This window comes from Amphiura filiformis, chromosome 13 (genome assembly GCF_039555335.1).
Source record: "Amphiura filiformis chromosome 13, Afil_fr2py, whole genome shotgun sequence".
Classification (NCBI taxonomy): Eukaryota; Metazoa; Echinodermata; class Ophiuroidea; order Amphilepidida; family Amphiuridae; genus Amphiura; species Amphiura filiformis.
In genome coordinates, this window is record NC_092640.1 from 4150795 (window position 1) to 4174771 (window position 23977).

The 23977-nt window shown below is 38.1% G+C and overlaps 1 protein-coding gene across 1 annotated transcript in view; it reads left to right on the top strand.

The window, feature by feature from the left end:
* The window catches only part of LOC140168779 (atrial natriuretic peptide receptor 1-like), an 82078-nt gene that overhangs the window by 56306 nt on the left and 1795 nt on the right, over positions 1–23977 (top strand). The window contains exons 7-21 of the mRNA XM_072192189.1: positions 4688–4773; positions 5651–5792; positions 6833–6911; positions 9654–9771; positions 10410–10475; positions 11592–11669; positions 12793–12897; positions 14080–14151; positions 14308–14467; positions 15674–15823; positions 16845–17019; positions 18499–18648; positions 20960–21083; positions 21206–21274; positions 22507–22681. Of these exons, the coding sequence (XP_072048290.1) occupies positions 4688–4773; positions 5651–5792; positions 6833–6911; positions 9654–9771; positions 10410–10475; positions 11592–11669; positions 12793–12897; positions 14080–14151; positions 14308–14467; positions 15674–15823; positions 16845–17019; positions 18499–18648; positions 20960–21083; positions 21206–21274; positions 22507–22681 (1749 nt within the window). The remainder of the gene's footprint in view (positions 1–4687; positions 4774–5650; positions 5793–6832; positions 6912–9653; positions 9772–10409; positions 10476–11591; positions 11670–12792; positions 12898–14079; positions 14152–14307; positions 14468–15673; positions 15824–16844; positions 17020–18498; positions 18649–20959; positions 21084–21205; positions 21275–22506; positions 22682–23977) is intronic.

The window sequence follows — 23977 nt, forward strand, 5'->3', positions numbered from 1 at the left end:
AAGAGCGAAATGAAAATTAGTTATTTAACTGTAGAAACCAATGGTGCCCCCCCCCCCAATTTGATGACCGGTCCTACCCCCGATAAGGTGCTGGAGTAAATATTTTATCACTAAAATGAACGAATGATAACTTCTCAAATCATACCTTATTACAATAAAATATTTTGACTACAATCAGTCTATAATCAGTAACCATGTTACTGAAGTGCTAAAAAAGGCAAATGGTAGACTGTATATGCTTAAACTTCTCAAACGCTTCAACTTGCCAACAGATGCTCTTATTACTATCTTTTCTGGGTTCGTACGCCCATTAGCTGAGTATGCTGCCCCTGTGTGGCACCCTGGTCTGACCATCGACGAAAGTGCCGCTTTGGAACGAATCCAGAAGAGAGCATGTAGGATCATTGTTGGCAAGCAGTATACAACCTATGATGAGGCACTTGAGCTTTGTAAGTTGCCATCCATGTATGAGAGACGTGAGCAACAATGTTTGAAGTTTTTCAACTCGCTTTTCAAATCTGAGCGTTTCCATAGTTGGGTACCGCCAAAGAAGAGCACCATTCATGGCAGAGTTTTAAGAAATTCTGACCAATTGTCGGTACCAAGGTGTAGAACATTGCGTTGTCAGAAAAGCCCTCTGGTGTACATGGCCAATATGTGGAATAAAAAGACTCCTAGTTTTTAGCTTTTAAATTATTTTAAAGGGCTATTGGCATTTTCACTCCCATCTCCGCCAAATTTTATAAACATTATTATGTGCAATATATGTTCTGTTTCTCTCATTCATTTTTTGTCATTTAATATGATCTTAATATGCTAAGTAATTCATTTATGAAAGTATGTGTGTGCCGAGAAGGAGTTTCAGTATGTAGTCACTAGTGCATGAGTAGAGAAAGAGTTTGAATAAGTGGTGTGTAAGGTCAGTGGGGGTGATCTTGTAGTAGTGATAGTTTATGAGTGGATATGGGATGCAGGGGTGTGTGTGGGGGTGTACATGTGGATGAATGGGTGAAAATGAATGTGTGGATGTTTTACTATGTAATTAGCTTTTTCTTCATGTTTTTGCTGTATTTATATGTACATTGTATTTTAGCATTTATACTTATGTATTTTAATATTTTATATGTGTATACTTTTGTAAAATTGTTGCATTTCAGTCCCGGGGGTGCCAGTTGAACCGTCAATGAAGTCATCACCGACCAAAATTTCGTGGTAAAAGGGTATCTTTTTAAGCATAGGCCACGTCCCGCGCGGGACGCGAAAAGGGTCTCATTTTGGTGTTTTCTGGAAAAAAAGGTACCTTTTTTACAATAGATATGTCGGCGTTTTGGGTTCATGAAAAATCAAAGTCCAGCATTTGACGTCAGCCGCTGTTTTCGTTCCTGATTGTAAACAACTTCTTACTTCCGGGTCTGTAAGTGTAATATATTAGTCTTGTGCCCGGTCTTGTACCATGATTAAAACTCGGTGATGTTTGTGCATGCTGCCGAGCGGGCTGCGTAGAGACGGGCGTAGAGACTACGAATTTTGTACAAGGTACAGATACTGTGTAATCGGAATGGATTACGACATACGTTTGACTGCTGAACCAGATATGACAGGAACCATGCCTTTTGGAAATCGTGAAGTGACATTTGCCATCGCTGTTTGTCACCCGCGCAAAACCGAAGTTAAACGGGGAAAAAAAGTGCTTTATATTTCAGATTTCAGAGCTTAGCGCGGATCATGGATTCGGCCCGGGATTCAGCACTGAAATCAAAGGTAAATAGCTACGCTTATTAAGAAAATGCAATCACGTTTTTCATCGCTTTTGCTGATGTTTCTTGCTTTCTACTCCCGGGTTTCTACTTCCGATTGTGTGCCGCGGGTTGTGTACCATTCAAAAACACACCAGTCCAGAGGGTGCAAAATTCGGCACACACATGACCAATTGATAAGCTTAAAGTTGGTAAGCTTCACTGCTTAGACGATGCATTTCTCACACCAACTAAGTCATGACATGGTGAAATAAATATTACATTTTACATGAATCTGTATTAATTTATTGGATAATTTATGACCTTAGAAAGTGCAGACAGTGTGCCTGCAATGAAATTCCCGGGTGAAATTGATCGAAATATCCCCGGTTATCAGCGGCACAATTTGCGATGGAACGCTGGAGTATCTAGATTCAGTTGCACGTTTCGTCTCGGAATTTCGAACGCACTTTTTTCTTTCCCAGGATGTACTTGTACTAATTGGATACCAATGAAATGATGAGGATGATATTCCAGGCTATTTCATATTATAACAGAAATTGTATGTAAAGGGATTGGAAATACACTAGGTAAATATTGCTTTCTACCTTCGTCAGTGAAAAGGGTCATTGGGACATGTAAGGTCAGTGATATGGGTACCTTTGTTTGCACCATGGCTGTGGTCAGTGATTTGGGTATCCTTTTTTCATAGCAGGTCAGTGGTAAGGGTTACCTTTCAGCCCTTGGGCATGTCAGTGTTTTGGGTGAAAAATAAAAGTGTCTGGTCAGTGATGACAACATGCAATGGTATATGAGTGGCACCCCCGGGATTTCAGTTTTTATACTGCTATGACAATTGTGTAATAAACCTTTAATGAATGAATGAATGAATAATATCGAATTGATTAATTCGAATTAAACAATTCATCGAGTGGCCATGGGCAGCGCCATTAGACATGTTACAAGACTACCAAGTGACAGGTGATGGACCGTACCCACACAATTGAATAGGCACTTTTTTGATAATTTTCATCAAGGTTACTCAAAATTACCTAGCTAATTTATTATACATCAAGGGTCTCTGCCTTTTTAATATGATATGAAAAACTTAATTGTAACAATATCTACCGACGGAAATAAAAATCCATCGACGGATAGTCTTGTTATGCTCTCACAAACTTAGAAAAAAATCTGAAAAATCCAAAATTTTGGTCTAAAACATGCCCAAGGTTACTGCTGTCCCATTCAAAAGTACAGGAAGACCACCTACAGCGTTGAGGTCAACTTTCTAGACTTCCTGTCTACTGGCAGTAATGGCTACTACCCAGTGCTAACATCAATTAATTGTTTAATTCGAATTAATCAATTCGATATTATAGACTGACAAGCTATGTCTATGGATGAATGATAATCTTCACAAATGCATACCTTATTACAAATAAAAAAAACCACAAAACACGACCACCAACAGCAACAAATACACTTTATGAATGGTACAATCACCTTGAGGATCGCAAAAGCATCGCCATGGCTCTTTTTGACCTATCCAAAGCCTTTGACCGCGTCCCCCACATCCCTCTGCTCCATAAACTCAGAGCTGTTGGTATTTCCGGTCCACTCCTCTCTTGGTTCAGGTCTTACCTGTCCAACAGGTCCCAGTTGGTTGCTATCCGTGGTGTGGACTCACAATATATTCCTGTGCTTTCTGTTGTTTCTTGTCTATGTTAATGACTTGTGTCTTTCTTCCTTTTCTTTAAACAGTTCTCTTGTTCGTTATGCAGACGATACTACTCTCTTCAAGCCTATCTCTGCTCCTGATGACTTGGTTGATTTCCAATCCGACATTGATTCCATCCATTCTTGGTTCTCCCTTAATCACCTTTCTGTCAATTCCTCCAAAACAAAAGTCATGGTCATTTCCACTAAGAAGGACCATTTTCCGGATCTCAATCTCACTCTTAACAGCCTGCCTATTGAACGTGTGTCATCTGCGAAATTTCTTGGTGTCTGGCTGTCTGACAAGCTTTCCTGGAATCTTCACATTGATGACATATGCAGAAAAGCTCGCAAAATCATCGGCTTCATTCATAGATCTTTCCAATCAGCCCCCCCTTCAGCATCCGTCGTTCTTTGTACTTGGCCTTGGTTCGCCCCATTCTGGAGTATGGTTGTACTACTTGGCATCCTCTTAACATAACCCTTACCAACCGTCTTGAGTCTACCCAAAGATTCGCCTGTCGTGTCATTCTTCAGTCTTGGAACCTCTCCCATGAGGACCTTCTATTGGATTCCGACCTGCCTCTTCTTAGTAAGCGTCGTGATGTTGCTTCTCTGTGTCACTTATTTAAAATCTTTGCCAATCTTTGTTCTTCTCCCAACCCTTTCCAGCCTCATCCCAGACCTGGTCTACGAAACCTCAATTCCCGCGCTGTTCAAGTTCCTTTCCGCCGGCTTTCATTGTCCCAGAGATCATTTTATCCGTTTGCCTCCTCCATCTGGAATTATCTCCCTGAAGCTATTGTCAATGCTTCTTCCCTCCAGGCCTTCAAATTAGCCATCCAGTCCCACCTCCTCTAACCAGTTCACATAATTTATGTTTTGTTTTATTTTATTCTGTATTGATTATAATGTATTTTCTAGTAATGTTTCTGATTTTAATGTAAGGGCAATCCTTCAATTTATTGTGTAATCAATATTGGATCTGCCTGGCCTTGCGCCAAATGTTATAAATAAATAAATAAATAAATAAATAAATAAATAAATAAATAAATAAATAAATAAATAAATAAATAAATAAATAAATAAATAAATAAATAAATAAATAAATAAATAAATAAATAAATAAATAAATAAATAAATAAATAAATAAAGAGCAATATGCCTAAAATAATTGATAAAATTGTAAAAGTGTTCGTGTTTTATAAACACATGCATTTTTCAATTGTTTTTAGGCATATCAGGAAACATAGCTATCAAAGCAAACGGCGACAGAGATGCAGATTTTTCCCTCTACGACTTCAAAGGGGATAAATTTGAGGTGAGATGATAAAAGACCGCATAAAAAAGATTATGATAATAACATGGTTACAATTATTTTGTACATGATGGGCGAGGTGGAAAATAAGATAAATAAATGAATGCACGCATCTAAGTGTCCAAAGCTGTACATTTCTTAGTCATTTTACTATAGATAATGTTTGTATTGGTGTTTGTGGCTATGTCCATAGAAAAGATCCCTCAGTTTGATTCTAAATGTCACCAAAATCATACGGGGGATCGAGGAATACACCGGAAGGGTGTTAAAATACATTTGGGTGGGTTTTTGCCTTCAATCGGGGATGGTGGGTTGGTAAGGGCTTTGAAAAAGCCACCTGTGGGGTTCTTGAAGGTGAGTAGTCCATTTGTATTGGTGTTTGTGGCTATGTCCATAGAAAAGATCCGTCAGTTTAATTCTAAATGTCTGTCACCAGAATCATACGGGGATCGAGGAATATACCGGAAGGGTGTTAAAATACATTTGGTTTGGTAAGGGCTTTGAAAAAGGTTCTGGAAGGTGAGTAGTCCACCAACATAAATCAACTTTCAAAATCTCTGGCGGACCAGGTCCTGGGCTATATGGATCCAAGTGAATATTATACACATCATGCACACCACGTGGATTTTCAACATCCGTATTTTATTTTTTAAAAAAAAGAATATAATATACACTGTACTATCGTGAAGCCATATTTAGGGCAATAAATCATAATTCAGTTATTTTTGTCCCATTTTGACCAATGAAAAAGTGATTTTATATGGGGAAATTATTATTTGATGCAAAAAATATACAATAATTGTATTTCTTCTGATATTTTCATAAGACATTCAATTATAGCATCATTTTGAGTCCACCGGGATTTGTTTGCTTCTCATAGGTTGTGGCAAGTTACTACGGGGCAACAAGTCAAATTGTTATTGAAGGTGATATACATTGGCCAGGCAGGGCAGACGGACCTCCACCTGATACTCCGTATTGTGGATTTGAGAATGAGAATCCGCTTTGTCGTCACGAAACTGGTAAGACACGACACTAAAGTATTTTGTAATTCATATTTCTTTCTGCCTGTGGATGAGCTGGCCCTCAAATTAGAATTAGAAGGGGGGACTACATTGATACATTCACTTCGTGGGGAACACATTTAGCTCATGAGTAAAGGCCACGGTTTGCGTTTGTTTCTCTTTCTCTTACAAAAATTAATGAATGAAAATTTTACTTTCCATCATCAAAAACAATTTATGTGTAGCATAAAATTTTTTTTTCAAATATTAAAATTAATAGTTCGCACTATCTAGGATATTTTCAGTCATAGGTAACATCACAAAATAGGTCAAGATCAGTACAATTCAATCTATACCTAGGAAACAAAGTAAACTGAGCTCAAAAAGAAATACTTTTTCACCACCAGGTCATATCTTGAAGTCCTGTCCATCAAATTGAACCAAAATTACACACAGATTTACTTCAATACTCTACTCTTAACACATGTCAGTAACCAAGCACTTATCCAACTGACACAACAGTAAAATGCACTGACATGGGACAGCTTACTGGACCACATTCACAGCCCATCCCTATGAAAAACAGAAATCAGCACCGTTTTATCATCTGTGCAAGGATCTTGTGTGCATTCTCACAGATTTTTTGTCCTGGGTGCCAAATGTTGGGCTGTGAAAGTGAAGGAAGACCAGGAAGCTGTCCCATGACAGTGCCTTTTGCTGTTGTGTCAGTTGGACAACTGCTTGGTTACTGACATGTGTTTTGAGTAGAGTATTAGGGTAATCCTGTGTGTAATTTTGGTTCATTTTGATTGACAGTATTTCAAGACCTTGTGATTCACAAGTTGTAAAAAATCATAAGTTTCTTTTTGAGCTCAAATTTAGAAGGGATGGCAAACGTTTCTGAATGTTGATGGTTTTCGAAGACCAAAAACTGAGAACCACATATCGTAGTATTGCTCTATTCATTTGAAACTGTGATGATCATTTCCTTTATAGCGGGGATATGATATAGAGTTAATAATTTAACATGGACCTATCTATATCTTAATTTTTTACAGAGACTGTGTCGCCTATGGCTGCAGCTGGAATATCTGTCGCCGGACTTTTCATCATTGTCATTTTCTTTCTCATCTACAAGTATGGGCCTATGTTTGACTTTATGCACACTTCACTTAAAGTTGGAGATTGTACCCGGGGTGGGGGGACCAGTAATTGACAACGGGGTATCATACGTGGTTACGAAGTCTCAAATAGCACCCTAAACAATTATTTACAAGGTCTAAAAATGCACAAGTATATGATAAGTGCAATTTTATACCCTAAATAAGTATTGACATTATTTTTACCCCCATTAGAAGCAAGTAAATCAGTCATATTTTGACCCAAAACACTGTAATTTATTGTACGATGTATACCCTTTTTCTTAAATTTCCTTGTTTTAGATACCCTATTCACGATACACGTAGTACACTGCCTGATAATGAAAAAATACCCTTTTACTTCAATCTTTGGCCACGCATGATACCCCCTGGTCAATGACCAGTGCCCCCCCCCCCTGGGAATTGTAAGCCGTGGTTAGGGAGTAACCGATAAGTGCGTCCCGGGGTTGGGGCCAAGGGCGGATCCAGGATTTATACATGGGTGGGGTCAGGATTTGAATATGGAAGGAGCGTGACAGTGATCCTCAAGTCAAGTTGAACTTGGTGGCATTAGCACCGCGCGTCGCCTAAGACAAACTAAAACCTACGACTTCAATGAGCGTAGTAAAGTCGACATGTAATATGGCATTGTTATACAGTGGGCGTGGTCTAGTTGGTAGACACATAATCTGATTAAACAATCACATGATTTCGGGTTTTCCAGCTAATAGACCTTTTCAAATCAAGATATTAAAAGATCCGAAACCGCAGTATTTATTCAGTAAGCTAGGGGATCAAATTGGAGCACAATGAATCAAGCGGAATCACATACCCTTTTGAGTGAAAATACAACGTATTTAGCCAAAATCAACATGAGTCATCATGGAGAAGTATTTTCTAAAGGTATCGAACTACCACTTCCACTATTTGGCACTTCACAATATGACAGTAAAAGAAAGAATAATGCAGAAGTTTGTCGTCTGCGGCACATTTGATTTGGTCTTCATGTGATCTTCTCAATATAAATATCAATCTCTTGCACAAACCATACCCAACGCTTGATCGTGTCTTTGTGTTCAGACGTATTTGTTGCGTTTGCGTTAGCGTTGATGACCCGGAATTATAAACGGGGTCATCCATAACCATGATAACAAACTTCTGAAAATGTATTTATGAATAGTATCAATCATCCAGGTAGATCAAATAGTTGACTAAATTATAATTCTATTCAACTGGACTTACTATTTATGATGGCTACGGTATCACGTCATATCCATGACTCATCATCAGGCCGAGTGATCTTGAATTGGCTCTGTATTCTTGACATGTGACGTCACGATGGTAGAAGTGACGTCACACGAGAGTCGTCGAGGACACTAACCAGTTACCCTTTTTGGATTGTTTGGTCAAATTTTAGTCAGACGGCACTCTCACAACATCAGTATACAGAAAAGCCACACATACGGACCAATACTTTCCCATCATCTACTTATCCACAAACTCGGTGTGATCAAAACGCTCTTTCACCGCGCGGAGACCATCCCGTCAACGGACGAAGCTAAAGCTGGTGAACGCGAACATCTGATTCGGCCTTAGGCACCTGTGGGTACAAGGACTGGACGTTTCAAAAAGCTTTGAACCCGCAAAAGGACCAAACAATCTTTTACCACCGCTTCGAGCACCCGCAAGTTCGGTATTACTATCCCTTATGTCTCAGATGTTTCTGAGAAGTTAAAGAGGATCTTCGGACAGCACCAGATCCCGGTCTCATTAAAACCCTGTAACACTCTGAGACAAAAGTTAGTCCATCCGAAGGATAAGATCCGCAACGCAAACAAAGCAACATTGTTTATGCGATTAACTGCCAGGATTCGGACTGTGAGAACTACTACATAGGGGAGACAAAACAACCTCTCCACAAGCGCATGTATCAACATCGTCGCCCTAGTTCAACAGGGCTCAACGACTCTGCGGTATACACGCACCTCAAAGCAGCCAAACACAACTTTGAGGACAAGGACGTTATTGTGCTTGATAAAGAACATAGGTGGTATGAAAGAGGGGTGAAAGAAGCTATATATGTTCGCAGGGAGGAGCCAACCTTGAATCGCGGAGGGGGACTACGCCACAACTTGTCCAAGAGTTACGAACCGACCATCAGGAAGATCCCTCGACGACTCTCGTGTGACGTCACTTCTACCATCGTGACGTCACAGGTCAAGAATACAGAGCCAATTCAAGATCACTCGGCCTGATGATGCGCCATGGATATGACGTGATACCGTAGCCATCATAAATAGTAAGTCCAGTTGAATAGAATTATAATTTAGTCAAAACTTCTGAAAACTTTGATTTAAAACGTATCAGTATCATTTCGTTGATTCCTTTGGACAAGGAACGTGCTGCTAATTGTCCCCGGTCTACGATACTCGGGGAAATGATCCTGGTACTGAACTGCGTCTGTGTCCCTGAAGGATCCAAAATAATTTATAAGGGGTGTGCCGTCAACGAATTCATGGAAAGTGAGCTTTCTGAATAGCGGGCTTTCAGAGTAACAGGTTTACTGACTGCCGGGTGAACTTGTTTGTGTCCAATCAATTATTCAATTAGTTCATATGTTTTCCTGGTGGATTTTGTTTTAGTTTCTTTACTTGTATGTTTTTAAAACATAATGCACGATAAAATAAATCAAACTATATTTTGTACACTTCTTTGCATGCCATTCAATTATCTCTTTCAGAAAAATGAAGATGGATGCAGCAGAGCTGGCAAATATGTCGTGGAAAATTAACTGGGACGATCTCATGTTTAAAAGTATTGGCAAATCTTCAAGGGCGTCATTAAAGGCAATCTCTAACGTATGTCTCACATAATTGTGTCATATCTGAACAAACTCGTAAATGCGGCGTTTGATAACATAGGTGGAACTCCACCGGTAAAACATTGATATTAGTGTTAGGGTTAGTGTTAGGGTTAAGGATAGAGTTATATAGGATAAGGATTAGTTAGGGTTCATGAAATGGCATAATTGACTCTCATACCTCCTTCCGGCAAGTGGAAATCAGCGACTCCCAACGCCATGCTGACGTATTTCTAAAACCGTTGTTAAAGCTATAATGAACATTAATAAATAACATTAGTTTAATGCAGAGTATAATGAAGCCCAAAACCTTTCCGGAAAGAACCGAGTGTTAGGTTTTCAATATTTTTGTGTAAGAACTGTAGCATCCGATGAAAAAGGAAGATAATTATGAATATTAACTGCACATTATATAACGATACATGAAACCTCATGTCGAACACGCACAAGTTGTATGTGTGATCCTTATGTTATGACCATGGATAATATGATACACTTTTGAGTGTAGAACCCAATGGGCTCATTTTGGGGGTCATTTTGAGGGCAATAGACTCAAAGCCGGTACCAATTAAGTACGATAGCTACATGAAGGTAGGATACCAAATTTTACTCACAAATACCTGAACTATTTTTCAGACTTCGTCAAAAACAGAAGAGGAGGCGGTGGCAAACCAGGTTTTTGCTAACGTGGCATTATACCAAGTAGGTTAATTCCGTCAATACATAATAACAAGTCACTTGCATCAATACCATAGAAATTACACTCTTAGAAGAGGGTTTTAAGTAGAACCTATAGGTTCTTGACCCGTCTTGTATTTGGAACTTTAATGGTTCGTCGAAAACAAACCATGTTTGACCTGAAAAAAGGCACTGGAAAGGCTACAAAGATCCATTATGCGATTCTTTCGATTTGAGCTTCTCTTGAGCTGTCCCGGGGAGCAGACTGATGTCTTGTATGTAGGCACGTTTGCAGTCATTATGCTTTAAGCTTCAAGTATGTTTAGAGGATCAAATTATTGCAGCTTGTTAACTGCGCCGTGATAGTTTGGGACAGTATAATTAAAGCCACGATTTCTCCGTGTTACAAAATTTAAAATTCGTGTTACAAATTGGATTTCCGTGATTTTCCGTTTTCCACTATAAAGCACTGAAATATTAAAAGAAACATGTTTTAAAAGTGTATTTTGTCCTACATTTTACTGTAGTGTGGCCAGAATCTTGAATCTTGCAAAAGTTTACACATATACAGCCCGGGGTCACTCCCATTGTGGCCTGTACACCATCCGCGATAATCAACTTTTGAAAAGCACCCTAAACAAGGATTTAACCCTTGGCTAAAACGACACCCTAAACAGGGATTTCATTCCTAACATCAAATTTCATACCCTAAATTTCATTTCCGCGTATTTAGAAATTACAATTTTGCTACCCTTTTTTCCAATTGTTCATGTTTTTGACACCCTAAACGCGATACGCGCGTATCGTGCCTACCCACGAAAAGACGACCCTTTTTACGCGTTTTCATTGTCGCGGATGGTGTACAGGCCACAATGGGAGTGACCCCCGGGATATACAGGGGCTGGGGATTATACTAAAATACATTAGTCCGAAATAATTCCAGTAATTTCCTCACATTTCCAGAGATATTAAGAGAGGGAAGTAGTTGGTGGAGGGAGTATTTGAATAGTGCGAAATCATATTATCTAATTCGAACGTATACATGTAATCACTTTCATTATGTTTAATCTCACAAAATTATCACAATAATGTGACACCTTGTTTATTCGAATTATTTTTGATAAAATATTTGTTTTTCAGGGTAGAATGGTTGTCGTAAAACGGATTCGAAAACAGAGAGTGGACATCACACTAGATCTAAGGAAGGAAATGACAAGTGTATGCTGAATTATCTTCATCACTATATATTAATGTGACACGATCTGGTCCATGGGGGCCAAATGAGGCATTTTTGAAAATTAAGTTACTGTAATTATTACATTTTACATACAATAGGTTATCATTTACTGAAAACACCAAAGGGCTGGTATACTTAGTTCAAAAGTTTTCGATGTCTATTTTCTTATGTATTTTATTGTCTTTTACTCCATATTTTTACCTTTATCTCAGTTTCGAATTTGCCGCCTTTGGCCCCCATGGACAAGATCGTGTCACACATCGCGTCCGTAGACAATTACTGGTATTTAAATATAGACTATGCCTGTCTGTAGAGAGGTTCCTTGTACGTCCAATAAATTCATTGGAAGTTCTATCCTGGGTCAGACAGGTTTCTATACATCACGTCTACGCTCCACAGTGTCATTGCCCCGATATCTTCATGGCAGAAATCCCAATGATGGTAGGTCCAATCCACTAGTTCTTCAACAGCCACGCATGTCCATTTTGTTCCGACCTGTTTAATAGTTTTGAGACTATGGGCAGAGGAACCTCCGACTAAGGCTATAGACAAAAGCCTGGTCACTGACTTCTGTAGACGCTAGGTCAGTGAGCCTGGTACGTCTAACTCCACCAGTCATATCTACACTGCGCAAGTACTGCGTTATGCTCCGTAATCCTGAGGGTTGACGAATGAGGGCAGTATTCATTTTTTGTTCTGTACATATAAAATCCGAATGTTTGTCAGTTTTTGCTTTCAAAACGCAAACTTGGTTTTCAATACGCACACTTAAGAGTATCATGTTCTTTCAACACATACATTCACGTGCAAGCCTTACAATTGGTTTTTATAGAAACAAAAAATAACGGAACGATATTCTCACTACACTGGGTATTAGCAGTCAGCCTAGCAACTCTTGGCGGGAGCAACTATGGTATAGACTATAGTCTATGTTTATAGACCATTATCAATAATCATCATGATTTTGAACACGTTTGTTTAAAGTGATAGAAAAAATGCACCAATTTAGTATTACAGAAAAACCCGAAGAAAGTAAGTTCACTGCACATGATCCTCTAGGTTTTGTTAACGTTACGTGTTGCGTGTTTTGTTATACATGTACAGATGCGGCGAGCGGAACACATCAACATTGTACGATTTGTTGGAGCATGTATCGATAGTCCTAACATTGCCACTGCTTTTGATTATTGCCCAAAGGGAAGCCTGCAGGTAAATGTTAGCTAGTTCCAACAACAGTGGCATATCATGCGTATTGTCGTGGCGTGGGTATGATTATGCTAATAACGTAGCCAGCGGGGGCAGTTGGGGGCAAAAGTGAAAGAGAAAAGTGTCCCTTTGACAAGAAAATGAAAGAGAAAATCGGAAATGGAAAGGAAAAGGAAATAAAAGGGGCAAAGAGCCCATTTCCCATCAAAATTTACCCCTATCACGACCAACCCGGGGGCGGGGACACTCCCTATCTGAAATGGCAGGGATGTGCCTCGGCCATGTTAAAAGTAGGGGGCATTCAGGTCAAATGTACAAATACAAAAATATGGGGTCATTCAGTACACAACCTGAATAAAAATGGGGTCATTCGGTAAAAAAAAAAAAAAAAGGATGGTCATTGGGGTAACAAAAAGTAAAATGGGAGTCATTGAGTACAGGATTGCCAAAAGAGTATCATTAAGTACACATAAATAAGTGCCAAACTGCGTAAAAACAACTTGGCCACCTTGGAAATGTGAAAATCTCATTATTTCTGGAGGAGAACACAAATACCACCTTAATTTTGGGAATTAAAATGGGGGTCATTGGGTATAGCAGGAAATAGAAAAAGGGGGTCATTGAGTACATGAATTTTTTTAAGGGGGTCATTGGGTAATAGGTAGGACCATAACAGAAAAAAGGGGGTCATTGGGTACAAGCCGGTTTGAAAAAGGGGGTCTATCCCGAGGCACATGATGCATATCTGTCATGGAAGTGCCCCCCCCCCCCGGGACGACCAATATATAGTGTAAATACCTTCTTGTTTTGCGGTCTATGCGCATTGTCCAAATAAAATCCTGTTTTGGAAGCTTGCATACTTTTTCATGTCAGGCTCTCTAAAAACACCCGTTAGCCTATATTATATAGCTCACCGATAATACCGGGTCATTGCTCCCTCTGGCCAAGAAAGCTGGGTACGTCTTGAGGCCAACATTCACTGGATGGGTATGAAAACTAGCACTACGGCCCTGTTATATTGATTCCTTAAATTCCTTGTAGTAGTCTACAATGATCAGATATGACCTTTTTTTTTATGTGGTTTGAATTGGTTTAGTGGTATCCCTAACTTGAATGTAGAAGATATTGTAACTTATATAAATTTATTATGATCTTATTGCAATGTTTATGTCATACATCTTACAGGACATATTGGAGAATGACGCATTGAAGCTAGACTGGATTTTCAAAATTTCGCTGATGACAGATGTTTTCCAGGTACGTGAAATGGAATTGGTTCGAAATAAGCGTAAGCTATATCAATATTCCTCAGGCACAATTTCTACTTTCAAATTTGAGGATGAAATTATGTAAAAATTACATAAAATCTTTAGTTGCTAGATACATTATATTCATGTTTCTATGTACTTTAAGGGTCTACATTACATTCACAATAGCGTGTTGAATCACCACGGCAGTTTGAGTTCATCTAACTGTGTTGTAGACAGTCGCTTTGTGTTGAAATTGACTGATTTTGGTTTGGATGTCTTGAAAAGTGGAATGGAAAATCCCGATGAAGTAGTTCCTGGAAACAGTAATTGTCCTTAAAACGTGCACACGCTCACACCAAACACTTTTTAAATATACAGATATATGTCTCCCCCCCACCCACCACCCCCGGTCCCCGCACTCCGTGCATCCGCGGGTATTCATGCTTGTCGGTGAACTTTAAAAACACCCCTTTTGCATCTCATTTCGCGAAGTTTTAGGGAAAAACACCCTTTTTTAGCGATTTCGCGAATTATTTGCCCTTCGACAATACCCCTATTTTCGCTAAAACGCGAACGATATTTCTAATATACCCTTTTCTGGCAGAAACGCGTAGGCTGCTGGATGAAAATACCCTTTTTTAATTTCGCGAACACGTGGTATGAAGAAACACCCCTTTTTTGTGTGTTTCGCGAATCGCGTTTCTTCACTTGAAAACACCCCTTATTTTTCGACGAGCATGAATACCCGCGGATGCACGGAGTGCGGGGACCGGGCCTACACCCCCGCCACCAGGGGCGTAGGCAGCTTTCTTGGTCAGAATGGGCAACATAAATGTTTGGGGCACAGACGAAAATAATTGCAGTTGCATCATACAATACATATACCGGTTTTGTTTTTCGAGAGACTGTACTTTTCAAGCTTCCAGATTAGGCTTTATTGTAATTGTATTTTACACTCTATTCGCCCATGATCGTGGTATGGTGAACTTTGTTGGAAAAGGAGCTCTTTGTCCCTTTTCTTTTCCTTTGTCCTCCAGATCTTCTCTTTCATTTTTGGTCAGAGGGGCACTTTTTTTCTTTAAATTTTTTGTCGGTGGGCACTCTGCCCCTGCCACCCCGCTGGCTTCGCTTCTGCCCGCCACCCCGCCCGCACCGCACACACACACGCTAACATGCACACAATTTGTGAAATGCCGTTGTAACTTCCCTGTTGCAGTGGTACGTAATGGTCTGTCCAATCAACCTGGTCTCCCAAATCGAAGTCACTTTACAAATTAGGCCTATATTAAACTGATGTTAAAATGTCAGTTTTTGCCCTAAAATTTGTATCGCGAATTAAAACAAAAACAAAAACAAAACAAAACCAAAAGAAAAAAAAAACCCGAAAGTTACATGATATCAGAAGACCACTCCTCATGTTCCGCGTATTCAATATGCAATTTGGTGTGTCTGATGTGCTCTCGTATCCTACAAAAATACATAAAAACGTCGCTATCCGAGACCTTAATACCAGTAAAATTATTTTCTAGAACGTCTGTGGAAAGCACCGGAACATTTACGTGAACCTGACTTAAATCCAACAAAAGAGGGCGACATCTACGGAGGTGGAATTATTATGCAAGAAATTGTATATCGTGGTCTTCCATTTAATGCGGAGCGACAACAAATGGAAGTTACAGGTATTACAAAACACTCTATACCTCAATGTAGTTTCCTTAGTTCCGGGGCGGGGGAGGCACTCACATAAATGGTCTGTACGCATGCGTGACCAAAAAAACAAGTAAAAAGTTACGCGCGTGACGCATTTAGGGTCTAAAAAACACTAATTTTCAAGAATAAGGGTAGTTTTCTGAAATTAAACAACTTGTTTGGGGTATCGTTTCAAATTTTTGGTAATGGTAAATTACCAACCAAATCGAAGGTAATAACTCTTATAGTGAGGGATCAACATTTAATTGCCTCAGGCAAAACTCACTTACTGGGAACCAAATACTACACAAGGTCATTTTTATGTAACTCATTGACCCAATATATACTACCTCTAGCTATAATGACATCCTTGTGATCTGGTCAACTCTGTCAGGGCCGGATTTACCTTTTGGGGGGCCCTGGGCCAGGCCAAAATTTGGAGGCCCCCAACCGCACCGTGAGGAAGGAATGTGCACTCAAGTGGCCAAGTTTTTAGACTTTACTATGACATTTCCGCGCGAAGCGCACGAAAAAATTCAATTTTAGACTATTTTAGCCCAAATTTAAGTTGAATTTTGCTAGATAAATAGGCCAGTGCGCGCGAAGCGCGCAAAATTTTGCAATTTTTGTACCTGATTTGGCCCAAAACATGTTGTTTTCGGCTAAAATGGAAGATGGACACTGCACAGGGCAATTTTGGTGGCCCTATGGTAAATCCGGCCCTGAACTCTGTCATTGACAGATACGAACCTCAGGAGGGAGTTCAATTTTTGATCAATCCTCTCCAGGTAGTGACTGAAACGTAATGGCAAAAATTACCAAATGTTGAGTAAAAAGGGAACAGAGCAACAAAAGAAATGGAACTTACTCGATATGATCCCAATAATCAACAGTTGAGTCATTTTCATTTGCAATGTATTTTTATGTTTAAGCCACTTTAATTAATATTTTACCTACTTCTTTATGTACTTACTTATTTACTTACTTACTTATTTACTTACTTACTTACAGATATTTTGGCCGAAGTAAAGACAAAGCAGTGTCCGCCATTTAGACCCGTTCTTTCAATTGAAGCGTGCAACAATAACAAACATATAAAATCTCTGATTGAAAGATGCTGGACTGAAAGCCCCCGTGAAAGACCATCAGCTTCAGCGATTCTTAACGATATCAAAAAGAGTACAAAGTATGTTATAAGTACTTTCTTTCACATACATTACTGTTTTTAAAAGTTTTGTGAATGCGTAACAGTAAGTTAATTACAGTTTACAGGTAACAGAATTGCCGTAAATATATTTCAATTACACAACCGGTATTCGGCCTGAAGAAGGGCTAGGCTCAATACCGGGTGTGTAATTGATATATATTTGCGGCAATTCTGTCACCTGTTGAGTTATTACAGGGTGTATCAAAATGATTGGTACCGACGACGTCTCATGTTTGCAGACTTTTTTACTATTTTGTGTACCAGTTTGGGGTTAATTTTTACATATTCGAAATTATAATAGTTTTATATTTTCTAAGAATTTTAGATCATAAAGATAGCACATTCCGTTCAAAAGTTACACGATTCTAAAGGAAAGTATGTGTTTTTACATTTTTCATCGTAACGTTGGATCAGTAGCTCTATTTTACCATGTTTATTATAAATACCTTGTGAGAATGATATGTTGAAAATCTTGGAAATGTTTTATTTTTTCCTTGCCTATTCCTTCATTCATATGGTATATAAATGTTTTAATCAATGTTTATTGGTTGAGAGTAATGTCAAAGCCTTATTGATTTGAATAATTTAGGTGTGGTGAAAGAAGCGTATTAAAACTTTCTAGGGCGGTAATTTAAATTGTAGTTTTAGATGCATTGAGATTACTAAGTAGACGGTGTGACAAAATGGTTATAGACTGTAGACAGTGTCTGTTATATTAGTCCTGGTAAGAGTTATTGGAATGGCTTCAAAGTATTCCACACTTCAGCGTGCTTTCATAGTGAAGAATTACTGGTTGACACGAAGCTAAGGGAGAAGTACAGATAAGATATTTAGACAGTTCCTAAGAGCATGCACACATGCTATAACTTACAATGTTTCAAAATTTGATATGGGCCGTTACAGAATGGATCCATCCCAGGTGTTAAGTTCAAGATCATGGGGCTTCACCTCACACTGCCATAGTCGTAAGGCAGAAACTTCAGGAATTATCTTTCTAACAGTACGTAAAGCAATTTTATGTTATGAAGACTGAAGTGAGTTATTGATTGAGAGCATGTATGCAATAGATAGTTCAAGCAGTTAACCTATTCATCTTGTCCTGTGTAAGTAAAACCATGATTACGTCGATCTTCGCTTAAATGACAATAGCTCCAAGATGCATCAACCTATTATCTTCAGATTATTAGATCAATAAGTCAACATATTCCCCTTTCTATTTATAGCACACAAACTATATTATTTAGCAATTTTATATTTTTTATATATTTTTGAAAATGTCACATATCCCGGTACCAATCATTTTGATACACCCTGTATATATTATATCCTGCTCATTGTGTTGCTCTTCCTGTTCATCTTATTATCACATGTCACTCACCTCCACAATGTAAGTCGTGAGAACTTTGTTAAAATTTTACATTCTCGAAATTAAACTGATGCTTTGCATTGAATTTTCAGAGGAACTTTATCAGGCGGTATTTTAGATAATTTACTGTTACGGATGGAACAGTACGCCAATAACTTAGAATCTCTTGTAGATGAACGAACATCGGCGTTTCTGGACGAAAAGAAACGATCTGAGATGCTGCTGTATCAAGTGTTGCCTAAGTAAGCAAGAGTTGTTGTGGCTACATGTGACGTGTCATATCAAAAGGAGACACTTTTGGGCAGGTTATCAATTTTGAGAATTTTACATATCTTATATATAGAGATGTTTTGCTCCACAGCACCGTTTTTCCCCAATGAAATCGGACATTTCTAAGCGAAGATATTGAGTTCGTAAGTTATGGTATTATAAAATTGGAAATGGAGATATCGCGCCTTTAAAAATATTATTGACAATGTTGAGGGTAGCAATTAACTTGACAATATCTCAAACAATACAAGATGTCAGTTATATTCCGGTCTGAAACTATCATACAATATTTTAAACGTTACTAACTAACATTACAAATTCGCAACAAACCTAAATTGTGAAAAATCACCCCGGGCAGATTTTTCGCTATTTCGCCATAATGATCCTGCCCAAAAGTGTCTCCTTTTGACATGACACGTCACATGTGTAATGTAAGATTTACAGTCATCCATAATACAGCGACAATGGCGGCGGAAACATTACAATTTAGGGGAGTACCAGCATATTTTGTACCTGTTATTTCACTACTTCAGACTATTTGATCCAAAACTTAAGGCCTCTGGTGGCAACGTATGGACAATATTTTGTGGCACGTGAGAGCACATCAGACATATCGAATTGCATTCTGAATACGGTAGAAAGTTTTCCCTAAATTTTCCATGGGGCCTGTCCCTCTAAAAATCCAAATAGAAGAAACAAGGAGGCAATGATGGAGCTGCCATCTTCCTTCTAGCCCCGAAACCACCATTTTGTTTACAAAATACTGGTAAAATGGTAAAAAAAACATCGTACGCACTGATTCACCTTAAGGAATCGGACATTAACGTTTGCACAGTATATTTTTGAGGGAGCTGAGAGTACAACAAACATATCGAATTGCATTCTGAATACGAGGAATGTCCTGATATCAAATAATCTTGATTTTGTTTTTAATTCGCAATTGAATACACATTTTATGGCAACTGATAAATAAAATAATATTTTTGATATTTAACAGTCCTCGAAGTAAACTTTATCAATCTAATGATAATTATGTACTTATAGTGTATATAGCTGGGATGAAAAGCCGACGATTAATTGAAAAAAGTACATATCATTAGCTTTATAAAGTGTACTTAAATATCAACAATTCAAAAAATATCACATTTTAATAATTTGTCATAAGATGTTTATTATATAGTGAATTTCAAAAAATGAAATTCATATCAGAAGGACATTCCTCGTATTCAAAATGCAATTCGATGTTTGTTGTACTCTCAGATCCCACAAAAATACTGTGAAGGTGAATTTTGATTAGTGCGTACGAGTTGTGTAACTTTTTCCAATTTTACCAGTATTTTGGCCACAAAATGATGTCATATGGAAAGGTTTCTATACAAAAACGATTCTCTTGTAAACCATCATGCGCACAATTTTCACCTCGATACACCTGAGCACACATTTTCGTCCCAAGAGTTTCCAAGCAGAGAACAACAAGCAGCGGATGTCTACACCACAGTCTACACTACACGGTTGAGTGTATAACAATGTAGGAGCTGTAAAGCTTCTAGCTAAAAATGTTTTTGTCGAAACCTCAAGTGTTCCCTTCATTTAATCAGATTTTTTTTTATATCAGGCGAAAGCTAACACTTCCCCCTAAAAACACTTTTAGTCACTAGGTCAACAGATAACACAATTATTCAATGTTATAGCAAGGCGAATGTGAAAACTCTGTTATCCAAGCACATTTTTGACCGAAGTGTAGGTTTTAAAAGTCAAAACCTCAAGTGTTCCTTACAATATTTTTCAGATGTTATGTTATTACATGAAAGAGCACACTTATATTCTCCATATACTAGAGTCACTAGAATGAGCAATGACTTTTAAAAAAAAGAGCGCGTACAAATTGATATGTTTCGGGGCTAGAAGGAAGATGACAGTGCAATCATTGCCTCCTTGTTTCTTCTATTTGGATTTTGAGAGGGAACATCGATATCCCCCATGGAAAAAAAATAGGGGAAACGATCGTCTCTGCCGCCAATGTACACCGTTGTTTTATGTGTAGCCATTGATGGCATATTCCGCAGTGCTTCAGGAACACTAGCTATTGAAAATATCTCAAATATGCAACTTGCACATGTTCAGAGAGAAATATTATTCCCAACTATTAAATAGAAAACAGTTTTACGGGTGGAACTAACCCGTTGACTAATTTACCGTTCTTATTACCTAGTTGTACGATATAAATAATATAAACATTGAGATCAATCGTTTAATCTATATTATAATATGTTTTTTGTCTAGAAGTGTGGCTGATCAACTCAAGAAAGGAGAAGCGGTAAACCCCGAGTATTTCAATTGTGTTACCATATTTTTCAGTGATATTGTCGGTTTTACATCATTATCTGCACAGAGCGAACCGTTGGAAGTAAGTTTTGCAAAAACAATTTAACATAAGTGTCCGAAGGAGAGGAAATAAAACACATCCATGTGAGATATTGAAATCAATTAAAGATCAAATAACAAACACGACAATTTGAATAATTTCAGGTGGTAACTTTATTGAATGATCTGTACACCTGTTTCGACGAAACTATCGACGAGTTTGATGTTTTCAAGGTACGCACAAGCAGCACATTTATTTTGTTATTCATGATAAACCCCTCCGTGAAAATCATGAACCCCCATTCTTACTATGAGGGGAAACCCCTCCTAACATTGTCTTATCAGGTGCAGTAAAATCCTTTAACCCTATTCTATTACCCCCATCAATTTATGTGCATGTAAAAAACAATTTACACAAATAAGGTCTTATCTTTTGACCAGTTTTGATAATATTTATCACTTCTCTATCAACAAAATAACTTTTTTCCTAACATAACTACCATTTACACATCATAAAATGGTTTAAAATGTTGGAAACCAAAAATGTCCATTAACTTTTTAAATATAGTCCAAAGTAACCTAATTTCTTTTTATTATATGTAGAAACACGGCAGTGTATTTAACACTGCATAAAAATGCCACATTGATGTACTCTTACACTTCAAAAATGTAAATCAAAATATTTTTCCATCATATTTGGCTATGAGCTCATTAATTATTCATGAGCTAATTTGCATAAAATTTACATAATTATTAAACTTGTTTTTCGAAAGGCTTAAGGTCCATGCTTGCCAATGGTATGCAATTTACTGGTTTTTACCCAACGATAACACTGCAATGCAGTATAGTTAATATGATATCTCCACACCACTCAAATATACCACTTTTGTGGGGGTAATAGAATAGGCTTAATACGCCAACAAATGACTCCAACTAATATATAATCATTTTGCTCATGATGAAACCAAAAGTTACTTCTCCGGTGTAAAATGTTTGTACAACTTTGTAGCTGAATAGAATTTTTCAAATTTACAAGGAAGGTCTTGTATTGATGCCATAGGGAATGCATGACATAAAATGGTGATAAGAATCCATGGAGTAGAATATGTTGTAATACAGAAATCCTGAAGAAAAGTTACCTTTTTAATGCATGTAACCAGCATGTAGTACGTAAGACACACCTACCCAAACATTGGTTTGGGAAGGGACGTGCGAAAACATGCCCTCAAAAATACAACAAAATTGAACGAAAAAACACCCTATTTTGGGTTATTTCTGTTCAAAATTGTTTGCACAGTTTCCAGATTTTTGGGGAAACACCGCTGCTCTAAATCAAGTTAGTGGAAATTGCACAACAAAATCTGCCGCACACCTGTACGCCTACCCACATTTCCACTAGGAACCATCCTCCCCGGGTGGGCTAAGGTTCTTATGCTCAATCTATGGTGTTATTATTACATTCCTAGGTCGAGACCATCGGTGATGCCTACATGGTTGTATCTGGTCTACCAATACGTAATGGTGATGATCATGCAAAGGAGATCGCTATAATGGCATTGGCACTAGTTAGGAAGGTCCGCTCCTTCAGGATTAAGCATCGACCCGATCATGTAATGCAACTTCGCGTTGGAATTCATTCCGGTAATCGTAAATGAAAACCTGTTGGTGTTTTTTTTACAGAGTCCTATGTCATTATGCTAATACGTGCCTATGAATATATCTATTGACTCCATGAATTATGTTGGTGGTCAGAGTGAGTCCTTTTTTGTGTTTGACGTTGTTGCTGGCGGGAATGAAGTATAAGTAATCCAATGAGTGCTGAACAGATTTCATTCAATGGATACTGAATACAAGGCAATAGGATTTTGCTGCAACTTTCAAATATTGGGTTACTTTCATTAAAACGTACGATGCGACATCAATATTGGAACCATTGCAACAAATGAGGTGTCATAATGCACAGAAATAAATTCTGCTTCGACTGCATATTCTATATTTGACATACGATCAACATGGTCATTATTTAAAGGAGGTAATTACTTTTTGGTAGATGTTTACTTAAAGTGTATGTAGCTGGAATGAAAAGCTGACCATCAATTGAAAATTCTGACCTTTCATATTGAAGATATGTTGTTATTTTTTTCAAAAAAGCCTTTTTTTTTGGTGGTGGTGGTGGGGGGGGTCTATATCTTCAATACGAAACGTCAAAATGTCCATGTAATGGGCGGCGGGCTACATACACTCTAAGTAAAAATCATTAAATTTATGCAATTTACTTCGAGGACTGTTAAATTGCACAAATTTCTAAGCATTTGAAATACAATTTGTATATTATCGCGAATTACAAAAAAATCAGAAGGACGTCTTCATTTTCAAAATGCAATCCCATGCCTGACAAATATTACGTGAAAACGTCGCTATCCGAGCCCTTAACAAATGAAGGGGGCTTAGAATAATTGAATACGTGAGTGGAAGAAGGGCCCAACTCCATCAAAACTGATTTTGAGATATTCAGAAAAAACTTAATATTTGGAAAAGTTTTATAGACAGAATGTTTTCGTCTTCAGGGGACCTTTTATACATGAACATACAATATAACATACATTCGAAATTATATATGGTGTTTCCACGACAACGGTACAGGTCTTAATACGAGCTGGAGTTGGGCCCTTCTTCCACTAATATACTGCAAGTGCCAGTTCTAGCTACAGAAAGAAGGTAATCACCATTATGCAAAAGTAGAACTCATGTAATATGTTAGCAAGAACGTTTATTGTAGTGATTGAAGCAGATTTCATGGATGAACAAAATTCCTGTTTAACCCTATATTTGTGGAAGAAGGGCCTTTCTTCCATGAAAACCATGATTAAGTGTACGTGGAAGACTATTTAGAGAGTGGATTTTGGCTCATCTTTTACACACAAGGAAGAACAGTCT